A 27,567-nucleotide genomic window follows, 5' to 3' on the forward strand; every position below is an offset into this window, starting at 1 on the left:
GAGAAGAAATTGTAATTTAATTTTACTTTTTCTTGAAGAATCTTCTTTCAACTGTTGGTTGAGAGACAGGCTGGAAAAAATAGAACCTTGTAGTCTACTCAGTCCGACCAGCAAGCGTGGGCACACCTTTGCAAAGAGGCTGGGTCTGCCACGCCATACCCCATGACTCCTGGGGTGGCCAGTGAGCTTTGCTCCGAGCTCCACATATGACTGGGCTGTGGTGTTGCCTCACTCACAGTGGATCGGGCTGACGGCTACCTCCATTGCGGTTGTAGTTCTGTCAGGAATGTGTCAGCGGGTCCTCGCTCGGACAGGTAAGTACAGTCCCTCCCGCTTCGGTGGGTTGGTACGGCTGGGGTTCAGGGGTCCTCTTCTCCTCCCTTACCTGCTCCTTTCCCTTTGCTGTATTGCTAACATTGCCGCTGTTGGGGGCCTTCCTGAGGGGACTGTTATTTGGCCTGTGTTTTTTTTCTTTTTTGTGTGGGGCTTTCCTGTGAGGGGTTTTTCACTGTTAAAAAGCCCTAGGAGGCTTTTCCTGTTTAAACGTGGCATTTTGCCACTATTTGGCCGGCGCTGGCGCCATTTTTTGAGGAGTTTTTTTTTTTTCAATTGCATTGAAAACTCCCGTTGGCGGCCATTTTGTCGTAGCCGCGATATGGCGCAGCTTACATTGCGGTCGGCCATTTTCCTGTGGCCGCGTTCTGAATGCTTGGCGGCCATCTTGGAGTAGTCCTAACCCCTAGTGCTGTATCCTATGGCGCACACAGGTCCCTGCAGATGCCGCACAGTTACCTCATGGTTCTTTTCCTCTCACACTCCGTGTGCTGAGATGAGTCCCCTGGGTACTCCTGGTCAGCGCAGCAAGTGGGTGAGATGCCCTGAATAGGGCTCTAGGAGCTTCTGTTTATTTGTAAGGACAGGTGTGCATACACCTACATATTATACATACACTATGTAAATATTTTTAATATTTGGAGTCAGTATCTCAGCAGGTGTTGGCACCTGGGATTCCCACAGAGGTTTTATTGCTAGTCCTGGACACGTTTGTGCCAGGGTGGGGGTGGACTGCGGACGGGCGGTAAAAGATTGCCCCCTTCCCCCGTTATTCCCTGGGGAATGCTCTGTTATGGAGCCATAGACCAGGTACCTGGGTAGTAAAAAAAAAAAAAAGCAGGATAAGGCATTTATGGGTGTGCTTCTCACTGCTGCAAGGGACTCTCTTAAGCTGGATAGTGCAGCTAGGTTTCCGCCGAGGTCTCGTTTTTTTTTTTGGATCACACAAATCAGACCGCTCTGTGTAGGTTTTTTCCTTCTGTGCCCTTCTTAATAATATAATTTCTAAGATGCGGAATGAGAAAGGCCACTGAGGGCTTTTGTAGTCCCTCACCGCCGGGCGGTTGAGGAGAGCCTTTTCAAAAGGTGGGCTTCTTCTCTGGTGGTGGACCCTCCGGGTGTCATGTATAGGTGACCACTCTCCCTATTGCGGGAACCCCCGCTTGTATGGATCTGACTCATGGAAGATCCGAAGTACTGACCCGTTCCATGTTTACCATGCTGGGGTCTGACTTGCGGCCTATTGGGGCCACTACGCTGGGGTCTCAGTCACTCACGGAGTGAGCATTTTGCACCAGACAGTGAAGGAGCCCCGACTCTCTCCCGAAGTTATTAGGCTAGCGGACCAGCTGGTCCAGGGCCTTGTATAGATCTGTGATGCTTTATTGAATGTCGCACCCTTGTTATCCAGGGCTTCTGTTTCAGAGATGGTTTTATGCACACAGTGGTGTAGTGGTAACTCCATTACTTGGCAGCAAGAGAGTCATTGGTTCGAATCCGGACACTGACACCAATCTGCCTGGAGCTTGCATTGTCGCTCCCTGTGTCTGCGTGGGTTTCCTCCCACCCTCCAAAGACATGTGTGCATACACCTACATATAATACATACACACACTATGTGTATGTATTATTAAAGGGCAACCCTCCCAGGCCGACAAAGGCTCAGCTGGGGGACTAATCCGTCCCTGGGTGCATAAGCCGATCACGCCGGCACCCAAATCCTGCCATTGTATGTAGCTTTCCCTTCCCGTCTCTAGGTGGGGGGGGGGCAGCTGGCAGGTTCACAATTCGGTGAACTTCCCTGCTCTCCGACCAGTGGGTCTGTGAGGTGGTCTCTTCGGAGTACTAGATAGGGTTTCCTCCTACCTACAGAACAGAGTTCTTTCCTCGTGTTTTCCTCTCCCGGCTCGTCGGTCTGCCTTGGGCAGTGTGGGACTTGCTGAGCTGCGGGGTAATTTTACCTTTCCTGCAGGACGAGAGGTTTGGGGTTTTCTATGGGCCTCAGGCCCTGAATACCTTTTGTGAACGTCGGGTAATTCCACATGGAATCCGTTCGGTGGTAGCTGTGCTCCATCCGGGGGGACGTTCTGGCGTCCTCGGACATCAGGGACACATACATGCATGTCCCATTTTGCACAGGTCACAGAGGTTTCTGTGCTTCATGATCGGGGAGGGCCTCTGCCAGTCTGTGGCCCTCCCTTTTGATCTGGCGTCAGCACCAAGGGTTTTCACCTAGGAGCTTGCACTTATCCTGACTTTGTGGGACAGTGAGGCTTTGCCTTGTGGGCTACTTAGATAACTTTCTTCCGAGAGCAGCTTCTGTCTCAGACCTAGTGGATGTGTTCTATAGCCATTCAGACCCTCCAAAGATTCGGGTGGGTGTTAAACTGGTTTCCGACTCAGCGTTGGAGTATCTAGGGTTGATCCGGACTCCTCGTGGCGAAGGTCCTTTTTCCCCTGGAGAAATTGCAGACTCTTCAGTCTGCGGTGAAGGTATTGGCATCACACAATCTGTCTTCTCTCCGGGCGCCTGCTGGTCCAGGGCCTGTGGGTAACCTCCTTCGAGGCGGTACTGTATGCCCAGTTCCACACTCTGGTTTTCCAGGGAAAATACTGTCCAGGTGGTAAAGATCTCTTGTCTCTGAAATCATCAGATTCTGGTGCGCCACCTAGTCAGTCTCTATGAGTTGGTGACGAAGATCCCAGACTCTTCGGTCCGGGAAGTTGTTTCTTCCTTCCAGTGGTCGGTGTTTACGACGGACGCCAACCTCACAGGTTGTGGGGGAACCTGGGGGGTCCAGTTGGACTTGCGTGGGCTTGCGGCCACACCTCCCTGAATGTGCCCGCTCATGTCTGATCTCGGTAGCTACCCAGGGTTGGGCCTGGTTAGTACCTGGGTGGGAGACCGCCTGGGAATATCGGGTGCTGTGGACCCTGTCTACCGTTCATTGTCCTACTATTTTGGGCGATCAGGCTATGCTTCCCCTCGTGGTCGAGGAGGTTGCAAGGTCGTCCGATCTGGATTCGGCCTTGGCTGTGTTCTTTTAGTGGCTTTTTGTGGCCTGTTCCCTGGTGGGTACCTTTTTGTGCAGGGGGTTTGTCATATACTTTCCCCTCTTGGCCCACCTCTTCCCCCATGAGTTTTGACTTTGGTGCTCTCGGTTCTTCAGGAACCTTCCTTTTGGAAACATCAGAGATTTTTCTCTTGACACTATCTCAGAAGGTGACCCCTTCAGTGGCCTTTACCTCTGTTAGAAGGGTTTCTGAGTTGGCGGTCTTGTCTTGCAAGCCGCCATGCTTGATCCTCCCATAAGGATTAGGTGGTGGTGCGCTCGCGACCTTCCATTCTTTCATTTTTTTTTCACCTTAATGAGGACATTGTACTTCCATCCTTGTGTCCTTGGCCAGCGCATTCCTACAGAGGTTGCGCTACATTCTTTGGACGTGGTACGCGCCTTGCGGGTGTACCTGCCTGCTACGGCTTCGTTTCGGAGATCTGACTCTCTTTTGTGTCGGTGTCTGGTCCACAAAAGGGCCTGGCGGTCTCGTCAACCACCATTTCTTGGTGGATCAGGCAGACCGTCATACAGGCCTATGCTCTTAGGGGGCTGGTCCCCCCTTTCCGGTCACGGGACTTTCAACCAGGGCAATTGGTGCTTCCTGTTTTTGTTTTTTGTTTTCAACATCATGCATCGGTCTCACAGGTGTGCGAGTCAGCGACTTGGTTGTCTGTTCACGCTTTTTCCAGAATTTACAGCTGTGAGCATCTTCTGATAATTCTTTCAGCCGCTAGGTGGTTTTGCAGGCGGCTGTTTAAAGTTGCACCTCCTCCATTGAGGAGTTCTGCTTGTTTTGGGGTGAAGTTACAATTGGTTTTACTGATGCTGTTCCCACCCCTCGTTTTTTTTTTACACTGCTTGGGGACGTCCCACTTGTCAAGATTAAGGGAGCTGTGTCCGTCCATGGACGATAAGAGAAAATAGGATTTTTTGTACTCGCCATAAAATCCTTTTCTCTGAGTCCATGGACAGACACAGCACCCACCCCTCCTTTTAGGATTGTACTGCTTGTTACGAAGTGAGGCTGCATACTGCAGGGAGGAGGGTTATGTCTGGGCGGAGCTATCAAACTCTGTTAATGTAACATGTATTTAATTATCTAACATGTTAATGCCTAGTCCTCTCCTGTAAACGGGGGAACATAACCCACTTGTCAAGATTTAAGGAGCTGTGTCCGTCCATGGACTCGGAGAAAAGGATTTTACGGTGAGTACAAAAAATCCTTTTTTTTTTTTTGTCTGTATTTCTCACTTCCTGTTCCTCCTCAGTAAAATACCTGCAAAAGGGCCAGCCTGAAGTGATCTAGTAGGACTTAATTTTCTAACTAAAGTTCCACTTTAATTATATTTGTTTTAAAACAAGCATGCTGTAGATAGGTGCTTCCTTGCTCACTGACGGAATTGGTTATTAAATGCATGCGTTTTCTGGGTGTATCTAATTTCACTAAGCCCTAGTTGTTTGCTAACACTCCTCCTTTAATAGCTCAGTGCGACAATTCATTTGTGTGTGTGGGGGGGGGGGGGTTAGGGACGTTGGGTCAAAGGTGATGTTATATTCTGCTTATATATTGCCTTCCTTTGTCCCCGCCCCTTCTAAAAATGCTAATGTACTTTTTAAATCCCACCTTTCTGTTTCCATCACATCCCTTTAATTTTAGAGCCAGCGAACTTCATCACTAAGTGTCTGTGCTTCTCTATGGGGTCAGCAGTATATAGCTTCCTGAAAACATCACAGCACCCTGCCTCCGCACTTCTCTCATTATAAAAATGCCTTGATGAGTGGATGTCAGTCTTAAAGAGTAAAGTGGGGTGTACATGTTAAGTAGGTTAAAAAAAAAACAACTCAGATTTCTGCATCACTTGATACACTATTGTGTGACAGAAGGCACTCCTCCCATCAGAATACACAGTGCTTCAGCCATTGGCTGGTCAAATGCTGGTTTTCCAGCAGGATCATCCGACAGAAGCTGGTCTGCTGAACCGGCCGAATTTCAAATTCGATAAGTGTGTACTCAGAACAAGTGTTTCTAAGTAGACCACATTTGCATGTAGACCCCTCTAAATATTGCCCCCCATGTAATGCTGAGCTTTTGCCTTTGATTGAAAGAACTGAAACCCAGTAATAAAGGGGCGAGCCAAGGACAGTCAGGCTGGGAAGAAAAGCGCTAGATGATGCTTGATGTCCTCCAGTCAGGGAATGAGGTAGTTTTATTTGAGCTCCAGGTTCTAATGCTCATTGTGAAACTCCCACACTGTGCAGTGAATTCAGAGTAAGCAGTTTAAGTACAGGAGAGGAGGCTATGCAGCAAAGCAACACTGAAGGTAGGGTTGGGGTTCATCTTTAACCCCCTGAGCGGTATTCACGAGTCTGGCTCGGGGTGGGATTTTAGCACCAATATCGGTAACCCCGAGCCAGACTCTGGATTGCATTGCAGTATCCACAGGCAGAGTTTACTTACCTTGTCCCTGGATCCTGCGATGCCTCCCCACTGTGTGATCGAGCTGTCTCCTCGCTCGATTCACACAGTGCCCGAGTGCCGCCGAGCTCCGTTCCCTGCGACATTACGACGCACATGGTAATGACAGCGACAATTCTGCATCTGAGCAAATTTCAGTGTTTTTTATTTGATTACATTATTGAATAATTTTTATTATAATTACATTATTTGTTATTATAGTTATTTATTATAATGTAATGATTTTGTGTTTCAAACGTTATCATACCCGGGATGTCTACTAGACTCTTTGGTCAGATTTAAGTGAGTTATTCCTAAGAATTACAGGCCTACAATATAAAACGCCAAATTTCCATGCAAATTCAGCACCTAAAATCTGACATAATCATACCGCCAGGGAGGTTAAAGCTTTGAGTTTTGACACCATGAAAAATGATAATACAATTATTGGAATACTTAAGGTGGTTGTAAACACAATACACCTAGTGAAGTGTTTGGCCTCAGGTGATGCAAAGAGATAAAAACAATCCTGTAAGTTTGACCTGTTTATCTGCAATCTTCTCTTCTCTACATTCAAAAGTCCAAAATTTATGAAGCTTGCCTGTGCTTTCAGGGGAAAAAAGAGGGGGGGGGGGGCTGAAGTTTATTCTCTGCAGATCTTAGTGAGGAGAGGTCTGATGGCTAATTGGCGGGAAAGGGACCCCCATCCCTCTCCACACACAGAGCTGAGACTCTCAATCAGTTGGAGGCCCATTGTCAGAAATGATTCATGCTGATGGCAGAGGAATGAAGCGGCAGAGAGAAATTACACTAAGTGTTCTTTAATTGAGACCCGTACATACTGTGTAGAGGTGTATATACTTTGTTTATATTTCATGTCTGAGGTTTTCAACCACTTGAACACTAGGCTCAGTTCACTTGGCTATAAAAACTGAGATTGGCCATCATAAGTTACTTTCAGCCATAAGATCTGATGGAAAGTAGCATGGCTGAAAAGTTATTCACACATGACCTAAGTGAATTGATCAAATTGTTCTTGAAAATGGGACACGACCACGGTCATTGGTAACATGGTCTTCATTGAAATTGGTGGTGTGACTCCAATCCAATCTGGCAAGAAACAAATGGAAGGGGATTTGTTTCCCTCTGTCTGGCCATATTGAATTAGGCAGTGGGGAGAAAATTGGGCATCCTCTGCATTGTGTATGGCTGTTTGATCCTGTCTTCTCTGATTCTCCCCTTCCACTGTCCCCAATCCATCTGCTGATGGAACTGAGCCTTGAGAGCACTCTGCGCATGCTCAGTTTGGTGTGTATTGAGAGGTGTGTGTGTGTGGGGGGGGGGGGGGGGGGTTGGTGCATATGATCAGCACAGGGCCAGGTGGCCAGTCGGCACTGTCCAGACAGTCAGGGGTCATGCAGACTCATTGGACAGTCGGAGCAGAATGAAACTCCTACACGCCTAACCAGTTCTCAGCCGGACATTGATAGACGTCACCAGATTGCTATATACTGCTGATGAGAAAAGGTATTTAGCAGTTTATATTTACTAAAAACGATTGCATTTCCATGTTCTGTGTATTGTGGGAGACCAGATATAGTGAATGCAGGGTCCTGGGTTTATTAACACTTTAAAGCCTAACTCTGCAGAATTGAGACCCCCACACTGCAAAGGTCAAAGTCCTAGGGGGTTGCAGAACAATCTTGTATTACCGTACTTGCCCATACCTTGCGCCAGCAGGCTTCTTTGATCCGTGTTCCATTGTAGTTGTCTCTGAAAGCTGCTTTCTGCCATGGTTGTAGCCTGCTGATAGGGCCATGGTGGAGAGCAATCTTTGGGAATGCTATACAAGATTTTGGAACAACGATTAGGCCTTGGAACATTTTTTAGCACTTTGTCATCAGAAGTTCCATTTACCAGATTTTGTCCAGGTTTGAAATTTAAGGGCTCTGCAACACTATAAAATTCTGTTGCAATGCCCTGCCTCATGCAGTTTAATGTGCGATATTCTGCACATTTACTTGTTTTTAAGGTAGCCCTTTTATTTTTGACAAGCGTTCGAATCATAAGTGCATTAAAGGCATGGGGTGCAATTCTCAATGAATAGCCTGTCCACACAGCATGTATATAGTGTGTTCCAGAGACTACATTACCAAAGCTCCTAGGTATAAAGCCCCCTGCAGTGAAGGTCTTTCGGCTTGCTCCACTTTATGTGATGATGTGGAATAACCTCATTGAGACCACCTGAAAAATTCCTTATAATTGCCTAAATATTGCTCAATCACTGCAGACACTTAGCTCTGTGCCTACTATTGATTTTTTCTTTATCTGATTTATTATCTTCCAAGATTTTATCAATATACTTTTCTGCCTTCAAGTGGAAAACACTGTGTATTGTTCATATTGAAGGAATAGATTTTTATTTATTTTTTAACCACCTGCCACCCAGGCCAATTCTGGCACTTCTCTCCTACATGCAAAAATCATATTTTTGTGCTGGAAAGTTACATATAATATATAAAAAAAATTCTGAGACCCTAGGGAATAAAATGGCAGTCGTTGACATTTTTTGTATGTTGCACAGTATTTGTGCAGCAATTTTTCAGGTGTGTGTTCGTGTTTGTTTGTTTTTTTTCCCCAAAATTTTTCGAAATAATGTGAAAGATGATGTTCTGAGTAAATGGATACCCAACCTGTCGCGCTTTAAAATTACACACACTCATGGAATAGCACCAAACTTTGGTACTTAAAAAAAATGTAGTTTAGTGTTACAGAGGAGGTCTTGTTTTAGAATTATTGCTCACTGTAACATTCGTGGTGATGCCTCGCATGTGGTTTGAACGATTTTTACATATGCGGGCATAACCTATATATGTGTTTGCTTCTGCATGTGAGCACAAGGGGATAGGGGCGCTTTCATTTTTTGCTTCGTCTTTCCCCTTTTTAATTATTTTTTGATCACTTTTATTCCTATTACAAGAAATGTAAACATCCCTTGAAAATTTAGGGCATTGACAGGTTCTCTTTACAGACAGATGTGGGGTCCTTTGCTGGAAAGCCTAAAAAAATAAATCGATCTCATGCTTTTCAGCAAAAAAAAAAAAAGCCGTGTTTACAAGGGTAATGGTAAAACACCCCACCGCTGGCGAATTTATTCGCCGGCTTCCTGATTGCATGGACGAGCCCAGGGAAGCACCAGAGAACGGCGAGAGGGGGGCTTATGTCCTCTCTCACCGCCTATAAAAGCAATCAAGCAGCTAAACGACTGCTGTGATGGCTTTTACATTGCAGGGGATTGCCTGCTGGAAAAATTATCTGGATAATGCCTGTAGCTGCAGGCATCATTCAGATGTCTCCACTTCCGGATTGACTTCATATGACGTCATCCCGGGGGAAGCGATTAAAGAGGAACCCCAGCAGATACAGCTTTATAAAGAAATCCTTTTGCGATTATATCTGCTGTGCTGTCGGGCTGAAAATCATAAGTAGAGAGAACACCTCTCAGGGATTGCAATTTTTTGTAAATGACATGCCTGTGCGCCAGCTCCTACCTAAATGCTGGAATACTGGTGACCTTCGTATGGTGGTGAAGCCCACCCTGAGTTTTGTCCCTCCTGTACTTTGGCTAATTGCTCCCCACAATCCTATCTGTCAGATTAAAGCGAACCTTCATTGTGTGTTATGACCTGGCCAGACACCATTCAATACGGTGACCAGACATCCCCAGTTTCAGGGAACAGTCCCCTGAATGAGGACACTGTCCCCGGACCAAGTCTGTCCCTGGTTTTGTCCCCAGATTGGATTTAATAGGGGGCAGGGGCAATTTCAAAGACAGTCAGTGCAGAATTAAAATTAAAAAAATAGAATTACACCCCCCCCCCCCCCCGCTCCGCCGTGCCTACTAGCATAGGGGGGGTTGTATTTTTCCCATTATCTGTGCCCCTTTCTGATGATCATGTGCTGGTCGGAGCAGAGGTAAAATTTCTTCAGTTTCGGGTGCATGCCCATTCAGCTCCACTCGCATGTTCTTCTGTCTTGGCTCAAATCCTGGCCAGCCACCTGCCTTCCCTGGCAGAGTGGTCTTCCTCTGCTTCCCATCCAGTAGTAGCCGGGGCCCGAAGAGTAAGACTTGAGAGGCTGAGAGGCGGGTGACGACTGGCAGAGAGTCGCTGATTGTTGCCATTACTAATAAAGAAAAAATATGTCCCCGGAATTCATTTTAAAAATCTGGTCACCTTACCATACGATGCCCCGATTACCTTTTTGTTCTATTATTTTCATGCCCTTCTCTGATATAGTTCTTCTTTTAATATGATTAACTTACTTCATGGTTGAGCTCCACTAACTGCCATCCCCTTAACCAGTGAGCATAGGCCCGGTAGGCCAAATGTCGGTATTTGTGCAGCAACTCATTTGTTTTGCATTTTAATATACTGAATGGGCAAACGCAGGAAGTAGTTTGACAGCGTCTTCCCGCAGGGATGTAGTCCCAAGGGAGGGGGGCAAACACGCTGACTTAACCCCCAGCCAGAACGGCTCGGATGATGGGGACAAGCTTGTTGAGGAGGAACAGGAAGTGAGAAATTCAGACAAAGGGAAACAATTTTTTGTGAAGGGAAATCAAAGGAAAAAGTGAACCAACAATGCACTAGCTTAAATGAACCTGTTTAGAAAAAAAAATAACCTTTACAACCCCTTTTAATGTTCACAAAACGCATATTTTGCAAATTTATGGAAATCTATTTTGAGCATGTTGGGCGAATGTTGAAATATGTCAATTTGAATATTCGCTGTTTATGCCTAAACAGACTGACCATAGTAAATCAGTTCTTTGTGTAATTTTAATATTTTTGTTTTGTATAATCTAATATGTATGCAATACATTTTTATTAATTTTTTTTCCATATGAATGTTTCTACAGATGTAAGGCTCTGTAGTGTTTACATCTAGGCATTGCTATTTTACCAGTGTTTTTTTGTTTTGTTCTGGCGTTTTCTGCAGTGTTTTTGTACAGGCATTTTGACGTTGACAATTCACCAATGAAAAAGCAGTAAAAATGCCTGTAATCTGCCAAAAAAGAAGCTCATGTACTTTTTTGAGAGACCTGCATTTTGCTTAAAGCAGAGTTCCACCTAAAAATGGAACTTCCGCTTAACCCACTCCTTACATGTGGGTAACATTTGGCATGTAATTTTTTTGGGGGGGGAGTGGGGGCTTCAGGAGAAGGGGACTTCCTGTCCCACTTCCGCCGAGGGGCTGGTAAGGCGATTAGCTTAATCGCCTTATTGCAGCCCCTCCCTGTAGGCGAGCACCTGTCCAATCGGACGGCACCGCTCGCGCATGCGCAGTGGGTGCCCGGCCGTGAAGCCGAAAGCTGTCACTGCCGGGTGCCCACACTAGGAATGAAGACGCCAGCCGGCGAAGGGGGGCGAGGAGCGGAGCCCCGGCCGGCGCGTCGCTGGAGCCGTGGAGCAGGTAAGTGTCTGTTTATTAAAAGCCAGCAGCTACACTTTTTGTAGCTGCTGACTTTTAATAAACTTAAAAAAAGGCTGGAACACCTCTTTAAGGCAACAGAAAGCTCAGATGTGAACGCAGGGGCCATTAAATGAAAGAGTAGGGCGTTTTTAGATCTGAGGCTTAGAGCAGAAAATTGTCCAAAAACACCTAGATGGAGTCCCACGGGCACTTTATTTAATTTTTTTGTTTTGTGTGGTGGTGTGGGGGTTGTTTTTTTTTTTCCCCCTTCTAGATCATGTGACTTCTGGTATCCGGGAGCATTGTTGGTGTTTTACATTGTCAGAGACTGCATTGTATTCATTATCAACTGATATCGCTAAGAAAGTTGCATTAAACTGACCCTATGGTAACACTAGCCCTGTAAAACAAAGCCATCTATACTTAAAGCAGAACTTCCCTATTTTTTTTTAGTCATCTTTAGGGGTGCAACGGATCGTCATTGATCTGTGATCCGAACCGAAAAAGATTGATCCGAACCGCACACACGTGATCCGAGGATTGTTTTCTAAAAAAAAATGTTCAGTCCACACACAGCGTGGTCATGGCGAACGGAGGAGCTTGAATGCCCCGCGTCATTTAAATCCCCTGTATGGGAGCATTTTGGCTTCCCTGTCAAATATAATGATGAAGGAAAGGGGTTAGTGGATAAAACCGTGACGGTGTGTAGGCACTGTGGCACAAGAATGCCATATGACAGTGGGAACACATCATGTATTGTCACTAGGGGTGCAACTGATCCGTACGGATCAGCACCTTCGGGTCGGGACACACGGCGATCCACGGGCCTCCTGGTCCATAGGAAAGGCCGCGGCTTCGGCCTAGCTATCGAAGCGGCGGCCATTGAGGTCCACCCGGCGCGGGGGATGCAGGCTGCTCCTCGGAAGTTTGTGGGCACTTGAGCTCAATATGTCATTGACTCCTAACAGCCCAGCGATGAGCTCCATGCTGCACCTTGAGGAATCCACACGGGGAGCCGCTGCCGCCGCCGCACTGGGCGTCCTGCTGCTTGCCAGAGAAGAGAGAGGAGGCGATCGGGGGGATCTGTATGGACTGAGCACGTAGGGGGGATTTTCACTAGACACTCAGCCCGCCGATCAATGACACTAAAGGGATCTGATGATTGGGATAGTTCAGGTCAAGGTAGGGAACTGGTGACACCACTTTCATACATGGGGCTGCGACTTCCACTTGGCTGCACATATAAGTATTGCGAGATGCAGTTATTTCATCACAAAACAGAGCTTATACGCTTAAATACAGTATTTGTAAATCTGACGGACTGTTTAAATGTGAAAATCAGAGGTGTTCTGTCACATTAGCAATAAACAGTCCGTCGGATTTCCAAACACTGTATTTAAGCACATAAGCTCCGTTTTGTGTTGAGAAGAACTGTGAAATCTAAAACTCTGGTGGGTGTAACAAGATTTGTCTTTTTTTTTTTTTTTTGCTGATCCGAAAATGATCCGATCCGTGACTCCTGATCCGAGGATCGATCCGATCCGTGAGTTTTTTGATCCGTTGCACCCCTAGTCATCTTTCCATCTATTAAAACTTCTGCCCTTGCTGTTTTTAACTTTGCATAGTAAAAATAAAAAAATAAAAATTCTGCCAGGAAACACCCTATACGGCCCACTTCATGTTTCTTGTCTGGTAAAAAGCCTAGGCTTATAACATCATGCACCCTCTCTCTCGGAAGGTAGGACGGAGGAGTCGTAAGAGGGCCAATGAGAGCAGGAGGTGTGTGTGTAAATCCAGGCAGTGAACAGGCAGCATCTTCAGCTGCTCACTGTTAAAATGATTGCAGCCAAGCTTAGTGGAGGGAGATTTCTGTAGCATATTTGGCAAGTACAGATTTGCAGTGTGTATGTGTGTATGTATGTATGTATGTATGTATGTATGTGTATATATATATATATATATATATATATATATATATATATATATATATATATATATATATATATATATATTAGTGCTGTCAATTAAACGCGCTATTAACGGCGTTAACGCAAACCCACGTTAACGCCGTAAATTTTTTTATCGCGCGATTAATGAGGCGGCGTTCGGGGGTTATACCGGGATGATGCCTGCAGCCGCAGGCATCATCCCGGTACCGTTGTTTAGAGCGGGCGTTTGGCTATCCAAACATAACAACCGATGCGGCTAAAAGCCGCTCGGTTGTTATGCCGGAGGAGCGGGAGGGGACATCCCCCCCCTCCCGCCGCCTTTCGCCGCTCTGACCGGGCCTCCCGTCCCACCGGGAGACCCGATCCTCCATCCGGCGCCTTCTGTGTCCAGGCGGCGGAGACTGACACTAAGCCGTAAACGGCTTTGATTCAGTCTCCGCATTGAAACCACGGAAGCGACGTCATGACGTCACTTCCGGGTTTCTCGGCTGCCAATGGCGCCGGATTTAAAAAAGTACACAGTATTCAGAATCGCCGTTTTCGGCGATCTGAATACTTTGAAGTGCAAAGGAGGGCTCGGAGGTCTTTTAGACCCCCGATCCCTCCATAAAGAGTACCTGTCACCACCTATTGCTGTCACAAGGGATGTTTACATTCCTTGTGACAGCAATAAAAGTGATCAAAATGTAAAAAAATTAAAAAAACACAATTTAATATTATAAAAAAATTAAAAATAAATAAGAAAACAAAAAAAAAATTTTTGGCGCGATTAATCGTGAATTAACTATGACATTAATGCGATTAATCGCGATTAAAAATTTTAATCGCTTGACAGCACTAATATATATATATATATATATATATATATATATATATATATATATATATATATATATATATATATATATATATATATATATATATATATATATATATATATATATATATATATATATATATATATATATATATATATATATATTATGCAAAGTGGTTGGAGGGATGGTTTTTATTACAAATTATGTGAGCAGACTGCAGTTCCCATGTAACATTTTCCTGTCCCTCGGTTTGAGATGCCACTGCTTCACTGCTCCTCAGCTGCTTCCAGGTGTACCTACTTCTCCCGTCGCACACGGTAGTTCCTCCTACCAGCTTGTGCATGACTGCAGGAAAGGTTGGATATTGGCAGCGAATGGGAACAGTGAAGGGGTGGTATTTCACGACACAGGCCGCTAAAAAGGGGCTTCTTTTACAGGGCTTGTGTTTTGGGTTGACAGGGTCTCTTTAGAAGAATCTTTCACATGCATTGCTATTTAGAAAAGGGTTGCAGATCTGGTTTATAATTGTGCAATTGTCTTTGTTTTATAGGAACACTTCAGCCAGGAGAACACACATTCCCCTTCCAGTTTCTGTTACCAGGTAATGTCAGCAAATGAGATTGACCAATATCCATTTGTCAGATAGGCAATGTATCGTAGCTGTCTCTATCTGAGGAAAAGTGAACCAGTTTCACTGGTTGGCAAGTCACTGACCCAGAAGGGAGGGGAGGGTGTGGGTGGGAAAAAGCCTGCAGCAGAATAGTGAGGGTGTGGGGTAATGCTTGCAGCAAAATAGTGGATGTGTTAAATATTTGCAGAGTAGCGGGGGTGTGGCCGGGGGGGGGGGGGGGTGGAGTAGCGGGGGTGTGGCCGGTGGGGTGGAGTAGCGGGGGTGTGGCCGGTGGGGTGGAGTAGCGGGAGTGTGGCCGGGGGGGGTTGAGTAGCGGGAGTGTGGCCGGTGGAGTGGAGTAGCGGGGGTGTGGCCGGGGGGGGTGGAGTGGAGTAGCGGGAGTGTGGCCGGGGGGGGTGGAGTGGAGTAGCGGGAGTGTGGCTGGGGGGGGTGGAGTGGAGTAGTGGGAGTGTGGCCGGGGGGGGTGGAGTAGCGGGAGTGTGGCCGGGGGGGGGTGGAGTAGCCGGAGTGTGGCCGGGGGGGGGGGGTGGAGTAGCGGGAGTGTGGCTGGGGGGGGGGAGAGAGAGTAGAGGGGGTGTGGCCAGAGGGGGGGGGGAGGCTTACTGATGCAGCCATTAGCTTGGAACTCTTCAGACTATGGACATACTGTATGTCCAGAGAGCTCAAGGAGTTAAAGAAATGCCACAGGTTCTTCCTTTTAATTGCAATGCGTAACTCTAATACATAAAAATGTGCTCTACACAATGCATTGATCTTGAGTGAGTGAGAAACTTGTATAGCGCAACACATGCGAACTGAATCGCCTTCATGTCGTTTTTTTTTTCCAGCTTCAGCGCCGACGTCCTTCGAGGGGCCGTTTGGTAAGGTGACCCATCAGGTGAAGGCAGTTATAGAAACACGAAAGTTGTCCAAAGATTACAAATCCAGTAAACTTTTCTACATCCTGCGACCCCTGGACTTGAACGAAATCCCAGATATAGATGTAAGTTTTTTTTTTTTTTTTTATCCCCATTTCAAGGGTTAGTTCACCCAAAACGGATATGTTGGTCATTAGAAAACACTTGTTAGTTGAATTTCTTTTTTTTCTTCTAGAAGTTTGTTACTTATGCCCCGTACACACGGTCGTTTTTCGGCATTAAAAAAAACTACGTTTTTCCAACTTCATCATTAAAAACGACGTTGCCCACACACCATCGTTTTGGAAAAATTATGAACAAAGCGCGGTGACGTACAACACGTACGACGGCACTCGAAAGGGGAAGTTCTATTCGCCTTTGGGCTGCTTTTAGCTGATTACTTGTTGGCAAAAGACGATTCGCGCTTTTTTTTGTCTGTTACAGCGTGATGAATGTGCTTACTCCATTATGAATGGTAGTTTTACCAGAACGAGCGCTCCCGTCTCATAACTTGCTTCTGGGCATGCGTGGGTTTAAAACGTTGTTTTTGTCCACACACGATCATTTTTTACATCACGAAAAACGACATTTTTAAAAACGACATTAAAAAATGCAGCATGCGCAATTTTTTTTTTTTTTTGTTTTGGTTTTTCAGAGGATTGAAAAACGATGTGAAGCCCACACACGATCATTTTTAAACTACTTTTTTTAAAACGTTGTTTTTTTTAATGCCGAAAAATGATCGTGTGTACGCGGCATTAGGAAGGCCATGAACTGTGTGAATATCTTCTATGGTTGCAAGAAAGAAATTTACACAATTCCCCCATTAACATAGACAGTGCTAACAGGGGAATTGGCAATTGTCTTCTCCTGGCAGGGGGGTGGGCAGTGGAAGCCATCCCTGTCAGGAGAAGATTATCGTTGGTGGCCAGAGCAGCTTCTTGTGATTGCAAGCAAATCTGCCAGGCCCGTAATACCCAAGTTAATTGATCAACTTGGTATATTTAGCCTGCTCATCGATTCGACCCACGTATGGGCAGCCAAAACTTTCAATGGCATGCCTTGTGTATCTGTCACGTCTGATCTCTAGTTTGATATATCTAAAACCAATGGCAAAAATGTATTTCATTGCAGCCTGCCAGTCCTTGGATGTAGCTGTATTAGATTTCCTTTTAGTCCTTGTCGGATTACTTTTACAGACCAAACTGTCCAGCAGAAGTGTCAGTAATAGGGTTGGGACAAACCATTAGGCTGGATTCACACTTATGCTGTGTGAATTCTAGTTCTGTTATCTCTGCAAAGAGATAAGAGAGCTGTTCAGCAGATCATCTCCGTTTTAGCTTCGAATTTGGAGACCTGGGGGAGGGGAGAAGTGTATTGAGGAGAATGAGAGAAATCCTGAAGAGAAATTAACACATCTGCGAATCAGATGCGTACCCATAGAAGATAATGGGCCTGAATTCACACCTGAGCAATGCCTAGAAAACGCACACGTTTTTTGGGCAATGCGCAGTGCGAATGCATCGCACATATGTAAACCAGCCTCCTTAAAATCAATGTATTTTATAATGTTATGCGAATTGGATGCGGTTTAAGCCGCACTCAATTTGCGTAGGTGTGAACCCGACCTTAATCACTAACGGGATGCTTACAATGGTCAGTTTTGTTAATTATGTAAAACCTTTTTATCCCAAAAGGAAACAAACCTTTGTAACTACTTAAAACGTTTTAGCTGGAGTTTGGTTTTTAGTTTGTTAATCAAGTCCATTCAAATTTGCTAGTGCATCGAACACGGCGCTGTCCTTGGACTGACAATGCTGCTGTTCTAAGTTGTCCCCAATGCTTCTCTATAGAGTGGAAACATCCTAACACAGGAAGTGGGTTACTGGGCGGATTAGAGGACCATAAAGGGGGGGGGGGGGAAGCCTGAAGCAGAAAACCAATTCAGACACCACGTTTAAAAATTGCTAAAGTGGTTGTAAAGGTAAAGAAAAATATTTGACAGCCTCTCTGTTCTATTAAGTTATCCTACACTGTGTAAATGTTTTTATAAAACGATGCCTGTAAATGCCTTTTCATGTCTTTTATGGCTGGTTGTGTGACCTCCAGCCACGCTCCTTACATCTAAGGGTTACAGCGGAGGGGGTGGAGATCCTCCTCTGATGTCAGCTGGGGAGGTCATGTGACCACAGTGCTGGCTGCTCAGCCCCTTCCCCTGTAGCCCTTAGATCAGAGGAGGAGAGCGGCTGGTGGTCACGCGACTGGTGGTCACGCGACTGGCTATAAAAGATGTGTGATGTGTGATGAGGTATCTTTCAGGTGTAGCGCTACCCCCGAAGGAGCCGCTGATTTGTTGTTGGGATCGGCGTATTAAGTTACCGTAATGTTGTCTAGGGGTGCAGGTGGAGAACTGAGTAGTGAGCGAATGTCCAGACAATGAATAAAGGTTTTCCAATGCTTTATTTCCAGACCAACACGGCCAACATTAACATCAAGTAGGAAGGAAAAGGTTGATTAAGCAAGAGGGAGAACTTTGCGGTATCAGGCCTGGATATGAACTGAGCAATCCTGCTCTCAGTAGTATCAAAATTGTAGTACGTTGCCACTCTAGCCAGAGTGGGTGAAGTGCCCCCGGGCAGACTCCTGCCACGAGCCTGGCAGCCGAAGTGTCACTTAGGATTGCTGGGAGGAACAGATCTCTCTCACAGACCTGGCGCAGGGGACTCAGGCCACAGGCCAATTACTTTGGATGAGCTCAATGGACGAATTGAGCGAATCCTCCCAGTAGATTTTAGCATGGGTCACCGGATGACAGCAAAGAGTACCTGTCAGCATTCCAGTCACCAGATCCCCGATTGGTTCGTTCAAGCCCTGTTGGACAACCTGCCTCCGGGTTCTCCTCAAGCCGACCCCCCCCAATCGAACGGCACCCAGCCTGGGATCCTTCAATAGAACTGGGGACCCAGTAAGTCACTGGGGCCCCTCTCAGCAATGTAGAGCTCCGCGTTGTAATTGACCCCAGGCCTGGAAGGCCATCGTTCGGGGTCCGTTGGATGCGCGCACCCTGAAGGTGGATGCCGCACCTGGAACCGGGACCCCACGGAAAAAGGACCAAGAACAATGGCGTCTGCCACAGATATACCCTCCCCCAGCATGCCCAGCGAGGGAAAACTCCTCTAATTGGCTACTGGGGAAAAGTGGCTCTGCCAGAACCCCTCTAGCGCCACCTGTCGCCCAGGGGTGGAAACACCCCTGGAGCGCAGACTGACCTACAGGACAGTTCAGGAATGACAGCAGCCCAAATTTCAACAAATTGTGAATGGGAGCAAAATAACTCTCCCATTCCCCCACTAACTTTAGCGTAGTGCCCATACTGAAAGTAAGGGGGCGCTACATAGGTTTTATAAAAACATTTTGCACAGATAGAACAGCCATGGGCTGGCAGTAATATTTCTTAACCTTTTTACTGCCAGCTACTAAAAGCAGCACGAGGGGGGGTGGAGATGACGCAGGCAAGGTGGGGGAAGAGAGGAGAGCAGCGGGATAACGAAGTCATGTAAACTGACCACGGTTAATTGTGTATCTGCAGCCATGATTACCGTGGTCGGCACACGGGAGACACAGGAATAGGCAGGATCAACCAGGTTTTTGACAGCTTAGAGAGGTACAGGTTAGACGGCACAAGCACTGTGCTGCTTAATCTGCTATAGGAGAACAAGTTTTTTTTTTCTTTAGTTTTTTTTGGAGAGGGGGGGGGGGTGTTTACAACCACTTTTAAAGTATAACTAATTGTCCTGTTTACCATTATCCTTGGAAGTGAAAGTAAAAAATTCATTGGTTATTACCAGAAAAGTATTGGAGGGGAGATATTCCAATGGGGGACACTAGTTGAAGTGACTATACTGCAGAAATTTCCTCTCACTTCCTGTTTGGCTATGTGACTTACTCTATCCAAAATGAAGAAAAAAATGTTTTAAAAATTCTATTTTAAGCTAAAATGAAATGGGATGGACCCGTTTTTATTTAAAAGTTTGAGTTGTAAGAGACAACTTGTTCTACTATGGCAGGGGTGTCAAACTCAATTTTATTGTGGGCCGCATCAGCATTATGATTGCTCTCAAAAGGGCCGGTTGTATCTGTAAGATTAGATGCCCAGCGTATCGCCTCCCCTTACATTAGATGTCAAGAGCCACCCCACAATCAGAAGTTGAGTCTCCCACTCTCCCTTGCATCACAGTGCACCCTCTTTTCCTTATGCTGCTGCTGGGAAGAAGCTGAAAGCATTGCTTGAAAGCAGAAAGTAAGGGTCTGGAGGAGGACCAGAGGAGGGCTGGATCTTTCCTGCAGCTGCATGAGAGGTGCGAGGGCCACATGAAATGGCCTGGAGGGCCGGATTCAGCCCGCGGGCCTTGTGTTTGACACCTGTGTACTATGGCATAGACTTCAGTTTAATTTTACTTTTACTTCTTTTCTTCCAGCAACTCAGTTGCGCTACCGCCACCAAGAAGTTTAACTACAAGCTAGTGAAATCAGGCCAGCTGCTGCTCAGTGTGACCTCTGACACGCGGGGCTATATAGTGGGACAAGCTATCAAAATTCACACAGATGTGGAAAACAAGTCCGGTCGGGACACAGGGGCCATCGTGGCATCTCTTATCCAGGTGAGGGTGGTAGGAGCTGCTTCCAAAATGTGCTTAAACTATTTGCTATGCCTTTTTTTGTGTCTGTGTGTGTGTGTGTGTGTGTGTGTGTGTGTGTGTGTGTGTGTGTGTGTGTACGTCTATAATAATAATAGATATAGATATATATATATATATATTGTTTGTTTGTGTGTATGTAATATATATATTATTTTTTTTTTGGCTAGATTTTTGGTAAAGCTAGAGCTCAGTTTTTCACCCAGGCACTGCTGTATTTTACCGATTCACCCACCCCCTCTCTTCTCTCCATAATCTGGTGATCCTGGATTGCACCTTCTGATGTTGCTGGAACACACTCCATGCTGTCTCGCACACACAGAATCCTAATCTAAAAAATTGGATGCATGCTTTATTCTGTAGGGTAGTACACAGAATTCGGATCAAGATCTGACAGAATTCAGATTTTTAGCTCAGCAGGTTGTGCTGCATTGCATAATAGATGGATATTTCCAATTGTCTAATTTTATTTTGAGTACTCCTTATTTATCAAAAGTTACCAGTAGGGGGCACACGTCACCATAAAAAGCAGCTCCCCAGGCATGCTCAGAACATGATTGCATAACCAGTCCTGCTGACAGATTAATGTAGATAATGACCTGTTGTGAGGACAGCCAGTGCGTGTTTTTGGTTTTGTGTGTGGTTTTTGGTTTTGTGTGCGTGTTTTGTTTTGTGAAATGGTGATAAAATGATGCCAGGTGTTTATTGCTGTATGTGGCCTTCACGTAAATTTTTTCTTGGTGGTCATTGTCCCCGATATAGAACATGATGGAAAATCTAAAACTCTGTGTAGATAGATAGATAGATAGATAGATAGATAGATAGATAGATAGATAGATAGATAGATAGATAGATAGATAGATAGATAGATAGATAGATAGATAGATAGATAGATAGATAGATAGATAGATAGATAGATAGATAGATAGATAGATAGATAGATAGATAGATAGGATATAGATCGATCCAAAATGTTTTAAGTAGGAAAATTAAATAAATAGAACCTTTGTCAGGTTTTTGCTTTCTGTGCTTCTAACACTCATCCATTTGGTTTGTTCCGGTGACCATTGTCCCTGGGAATTTAAAGCGACGAAAACTCCAAATTTTGCAGTTGTCGTCAGAGCAGGAAAGTTGGGGGGGAAATACTTTTTTATTGACGTCTATTGTAACTGCTGTCTTAGGGGGGATTTCCCTCACTTTGGAGAGATTCTCTCACTTTCTCTCGTGTCTCTGGGACAGGAAATAAAATGTATTTATCCAGGGGGACACCGATGCAAAGTGATCAAAACTAAAACTTACCAGAATTTTAACCTATCCATACTTCAAAAAGAAGCAACTTTTTGGCCTTGTACATACTTTAGCCCTCGTTCACTTCAGCATGATTTCAAAGCTGCCTGATTAGTGGGATTTTTTTTTTTTTTTTTTTTTTAAATATGCCATTTCATTGCGGCTTACTACTTAATTTGACAGAAGTCAATGCAAGTTGCAACAATGAAATCGCAAAATAGTCCAGCAACCTTTTTCAAAGTTGCCGCAACATGAGTCGCAACAATTTGAACGGTTACATTGCGGGCAATGAGGTACGACTTGAACTTTTGATTTTGAACTGACAAATTGCACTGGTGTGAAACGGGGCTTAATGTATTTCCTTACCAAGGAAAAAACTGAAGACTTTTTTTTTTATAAGGCAAAATTTATGTTTCAAGGGATTTGTCAGAATTGGAAATGCTTAATATGTAGATTGTATAGTAAGGGAGATCTTTTAAAAACAAATGGTTTCCTCCCATCCAGCATCCTGAAGGGGTACTGCAAGGTGTCGTTCGCAAGCTTCATTTAGCTTAGTGACCGCTAACATTAGGCAAAGAATGCACAGAAGGAAAAACAAATGTAAAAATTTATTACATTTTTTTTGGTGAAGGTGTGGTGTGTGTGTGTGTGTGTTTTTTTATGTATAAAAAAAAAAAAAAAATATATATTTTTTTTCCTCCTTTCTTCTGAACTCAGAAAGTTGCCTACAGATCAAAGCGATGCGTCTATGACCTGCGGACAATCGCAGAGGTTGAAGGTGCTCCGGTGAAGGCTTGGAAACACGCGGTATGGGACGAGCAGATCTTGGTGCCGGCTTTGCCACAGTCAATCTTGCAAGGCTGCAATCTCATCCAGATAGACTACTACCTCCAGGTGAGGCACAGCCCCTGCTATGGGGCCACAAAGCCCCCTGTATTTCTTTGATGTCTTCAATGTTCAGGATAGATGACACAGTTGGTCTTTATCAGCTCTTGGCCAACAGTAAAGCTTAAAAAGAAGGGCAGTTTATTAAATCCACTTACTGTGATATATAAAACTTGAGTATCAAATGGTACTTTTTTTTTTAATAGGCTTATTTCCTGCATGCTTTAGCTTATACAAGAGTAGTGTGAACAGCAAGTTTTTACAAAGCATTTTTAGAGCTTTCAGCAAGCTTTGTTTGAAGCCTTTTGAAGTGCCTTTCAGTTCCAGTTTGTAAATGTTGAACACAGATCCTAATGAGAGGGCTGATTGTCACTTTTAAACTGCTAACAGGCTTCAGCACTACGTCAAGCTTGTTGAAAGCCTGCTAGCAGTTTGTTAAAAGTATATTCAGGAATCTCATTTACATCTGTGTACCGCATTTTCAAACAGGAGCTGAAGGGCGCTTGTGTAACAGAGTTTTATTGCCTATGCAAAAATGGATCTACTATCTTTTAAACCAGGTGAATTATCCACAGCACCACATGTGTTCTGAAATCTCCACCAAATGTGCTCCAACTATGTTGTACACCACCACTCACCAGATAGGGTTGACCTCAAAATTATAAATGTCGGCTGTGCATTTTTCACCATGATCTCCAGATTAAAAAAAAAAAAAAAACAACTTGGTAGGAATACCCAATTATTTCATACAGTATGGAGACTTTCATCTGTAGGGTCCCACCACAACACGAAAGGCTGCCTGGAGCTGTATTCACAGTAAATCCTGGGCTCTCCCACATCCTTGCACTAAAGCAGGTCCAGCAAACCAGTGCGATTTTATGTCACCTGGTAAACTTTTACTTTATGCATTTCCTTGGGTGACTTTAGGTGTTTTTGTTTGTTTGTTTGTTTGTTTGTTTGTTGGCTTCTTTGGAACCTTTTTGCTAATTTCTTTGATCTTTCTACCCTAATTTGGTCTTGCACGGTTTTGGAACCTATTATTCTTATTCATTAAGCAATCGTAGTTTTTTTCTTTCCAACTCTCTACTTCTTTTTCCAATTGAAATAAAAAAAATTCTAATCGATAAAGCAGTAATTCCCTCCCCCAAAAATTAAAAAAGAAAACCATTCTTTGATTTTGGCATCTGTGAGTCAAGTGTTAGGGGTGAGGCCGGCCATACACAGTTCGAATCTCGGCCAGTTCAGCAAGCACCAGCTGAGATACTAACCTTAAAGGGGTTGTAAAGACAAAAATATTTTCCTCTTAAATTAAAGTCTGACAGTAGCTGATAACGTAAAAAGTAATGTTTTGCATTATAACTAGTTTGATACCTGTTGTTGAAATCGAGCTGTTTTATTCACCTCCGTCACTCCTGAATCGTTATTCTCACTGACTTCCTGGTTTGCGGTGCGCATTCATTCTTGTTACATCACGGCCTAATGGGAACTATAGTTCCCATTAGGCTTGGCCTCCATGCCTGTGAGGGATAAGAGAGCATCTTCACGCAGGGCTGTAGTCATAGGGAGGGGGTGAGCACATTCTGCTTTCCACCATGCAAAACAGCTCAGATGCTGGTGGAAAGCAAGAAGAGGAGAGACAGGAAATGGCATTTTCAAACCTGAATTACTGTATTTTGGAGGTCAAAAGGAAAAACGGGGTAAGTGATATTTAAATGCTCTAGCTTACAGCAATCAATTGATCTAATAAAAAACGAACCTTTAGTGTTCCTTTAATGTGCAGGCTGAATGTACCAAGTTGACGTATCGCCTCGGGTACAACCAGCCTGCCGGATTTTGTTGCGATTTAAAGCTAGTGGCTACTATAGCCGCTAGCAACCACTGTCTTCTCACAACAAAGATGTCTTCCCCCCCGCCCTTCCGCTAAGAGCAGACAATTGCCGATTCCCCTGTCAACCAGTAGTTGCAGGGAAGACATTTGCCCAGTGTATGGCCTGCATAAGATCCCATCCTAATCTGTGTGCCTTTTTAATCCTCGTGTGACTTGTTTCTCGAATACATAACCCAACTATCTAAACAAACCCCCAGTATCGTGTTTAAGTGCAGTGTCAAAACTTCATCTATATTTACTGTCTCTAAGAAATCAAAAATAAATGTGTATTATATATATATATATATATATATATATATATATATATACACACTCTATCTCTCTTTTATCATTAAAAAGCAGTTATTGAATTGCAATGAGGCGGCGTTGCCTAGGCTGTGATGTTTGATTTAATCTGCTGCAGACGGAATGAACCAGTTGCTCAGGTCACTTGGTGACCACTGAGACTCTGCATTGTCCCTTTGTAGCAAGTCACATGGTTAGTGGCCTCAGCAGGTGACATTTTGTGAAAAACTGTACAGGTACCACAATTTACATGATTGTGTCATCTGAGTCGGCATCTCCGTTCAAGAAGTAATCGATAACAATGGATAATTCTGGTAGAAAAACAAACAAAGGCATTTTAGGGGAATTTGTTTTATGATCTTTGTGAGAAGTAATAATTTTCATTTAACTGGTAAACTTGCCTAGTATGCATGCCTTTACTTTTCACCAATATTACTGATGCTAGGGTCCACTATAACGAGGTATTCTATTTGTTTGCCAGCTATATTAACCCAAACTGGTTTGGCTGGTAATTCTACTTCTAAAATGGGAACTGAAATCTGATTTGTTTGGTCTTTTTGACGTTTTAAAGAGCGTCACCGTGTGAGACCAACATCTGCTGAACCCCCCCTTCTTTAAATAACGCTGATTGGCACAAAATGAAGATTGCTGCTTAGTCATCAGGGTCTGTGTCATGGACTGTGTCTTCTGCAAATGGGATTAAATAGAATTTGTGGAGGAAGAAGCAGAACGCAGTTACACCGACATTCTGACCAAAGTCAAATTATCCGGCTGGGCTTTAATGAGTTATCGAGTTTATATTGACGTTGTCCTTCCTCCTCTAGAACAAGATGTTCTAGAGACAGAATGGGAAGGCACTTGTGTTCACCTGAAAACAGAGCCGCCTTTGTGCGTTCAGTATTGGCTTCCTGGTGAAAGTGCCGGGGTTTTCTTAAAGGGACCTGACCTGTAAAACGTGTTATTTAGGACTAAAAATGTATAAAGCACACTTGCACTAGGGACCGCACCATAGTCTGTTCTAAAAGTCAGTTGCGCCCTTTTGGAAAGATGTGATGGCTACCATTAACCATTTACCTCCAGAAGATTTACCGCCCTTTATGACCAGGCCATTTTTTTTTCGATTAAGCACTTTAGTTGACAATTGCGCAGTCATGCGACACTGTACCCAAACAATTGTCCATTTATTATTATTTATTTATTTTTTTGCGCCATGAACAAAAAACAGTTTAGAAAAAAAAAAAAGCTTTTTTTTAATTTTTTACACTTAAACATAAACCAAATCAAAAGAAAAAAAATAAACACATTTCTTCATCAATTTTAGGCCAATATGTATTCTGCTACATATATTTGGTTAAAAAAAAATCCATATAGGCATATGTTTGGTTCGCGCAAAAGTTATAGCGTCCTACAAACTATGGGATTTTTTTCTTTAATTTTTTATTTGTTTTACTAGTAATGGCGGCGTTCAGCAACTTCTACTGGGACTGTGATATTGCAGCACACAGTCGGGAGACTAACTGACACTTTTGACACTTTTTGGGAACCAGTGACAAGAATACAATGATAGGTGCTAGAAAAAATATGCACGGTCACTGTATTAATGACACTGGCTGGGAAGGGGTTAACAGGGGTGATAAAAGGGTTAACTGTGTGCCTAGCCTGTTTTCTCACTGTATCGGAGGTGTATTTACTAGGGGAAGGCATTGATCCATGTTCCTGCTGTGCAGCAGCACAGGATCAATGCCTTCCCTACTGACAGAATGGCAATCTGCCTTGTTTACATAAGCAGACCGTGGTTTTGGCTCTCTGCCTAATGATTGGCCAGAACCAGGGGACATTGCCTGGTCACCGGCAGCACGCATGGGTGCCACAGACCCGGTAGTGTTGGATCATGTACTAGGTATACTGCCGCAGTATGTGTGGTGGGCGGTCGTAAAGCAGTTGGGTCAGGTGTTTAAGTGGGTGTGCCTCCTTCGCCTGATGGAGAGATCCATCCGACAATCCAAAAAGTCACTCTCCATACATTTGGTAAATGCAGCTAGAGCTTGCATCCCTTTGTTTTGGAAGCCGACACGGCCTCCGACTAAGGTCCTGTGTTATGCTTAAGTTGATGACATCCTCAATATGGTGCAAATAACTGCCACTCTAAACCATACAGAGGAAACTTTCAGGCTGGGTTTACTCTTCAACTCCAAAAAATAGCTAGTCCTACGGTGCAGATTTACCATTTATGGTGCTGCAGTTGAGAGCCATGGTTTGCTTTTCTTTTCGATCAGTTTCACATCCTGTGGGACTATTCCTTCATCAGCTTATTTTATGTTGGCCCCTGGTAACATTGACACAATAGTTGTGGCTTCTAAGAGTAATGTTTTTGGCTATGGTCTACCATGTTCTTGTTCGATCTTATGTAACATGTATAGCCATTGAATACAAAATAATAAAAAAAAAAAAAAAACATTGCTGCATCTGTGTCTTGGTAGCCTTTCCAGCTGTAGGAGTCTGATGCTTGGTGCCACCATGACGGTGATAACGGGTCAGTAGGCGACCTTCCTATAGTACTTGCTTGGAAGTGTCGGGTCGCCTGGGCAGTGATTTTTAGCACATGGGCTAAGTGTGGTGTAGGAGAGAAGGAGTCATCAGAGAAAACATTTTAATAAGGGTCACTTCAAAGTGGACCTGTGATGAATTTCTGTAAAATAAAGTATGGTGCCTAAAGAAAATCAAGGGCTTTTGTACTCCTTACCCTGAATGCTCTGTGCTTGTAGTGGTGGGTGCATTCTGGTTCTGGAAGCTCGGTTCTAAAAGTTTGCTTTAATGCCTAGCCCTCTGCATACACTCATGTCTCCTTTGCTTCTCTGCCTGGCAATGGGAGTAAAGAAGTTCCCAGTATGGGGTTCCTGCATTTCCCT

At 44.5% G+C, this 27,567-nt stretch overlaps 1 protein-coding gene and 1 pseudogene across 1 annotated transcript in view; both read left to right on the forward strand.

Annotated features, from left to right (window-relative positions):
• The window catches only part of ARRDC1 (arrestin domain containing 1), a 67,089-nt gene that overhangs the window by 33,845 nt on the left and 5,677 nt on the right, over window positions 1-27,567 (forward strand). The window contains exons 3-6 of the mRNA XM_040324196.1: window positions 14,640-14,690; window positions 15,548-15,702; window positions 20,095-20,277; window positions 22,318-22,494. Of these exons, the coding sequence (XP_040180130.1) occupies window positions 14,640-14,690; window positions 15,548-15,702; window positions 20,095-20,277; window positions 22,318-22,494 (566 nt within the window). The remainder of the gene's footprint in view (window positions 1-14,639; window positions 14,691-15,547; window positions 15,703-20,094; window positions 20,278-22,317; window positions 22,495-27,567) is intronic.
• Window positions 3,149-3,267, forward strand: LOC120914834 (annotated as a pseudogene).

The sequence above is a fragment of the Rana temporaria genome, chromosome 9, assembly GCF_905171775.1.
Source record: "Rana temporaria chromosome 9, aRanTem1.1, whole genome shotgun sequence".
NCBI classification, from domain to species: Eukaryota; Metazoa; Chordata; class Amphibia; order Anura; family Ranidae; genus Rana; species Rana temporaria.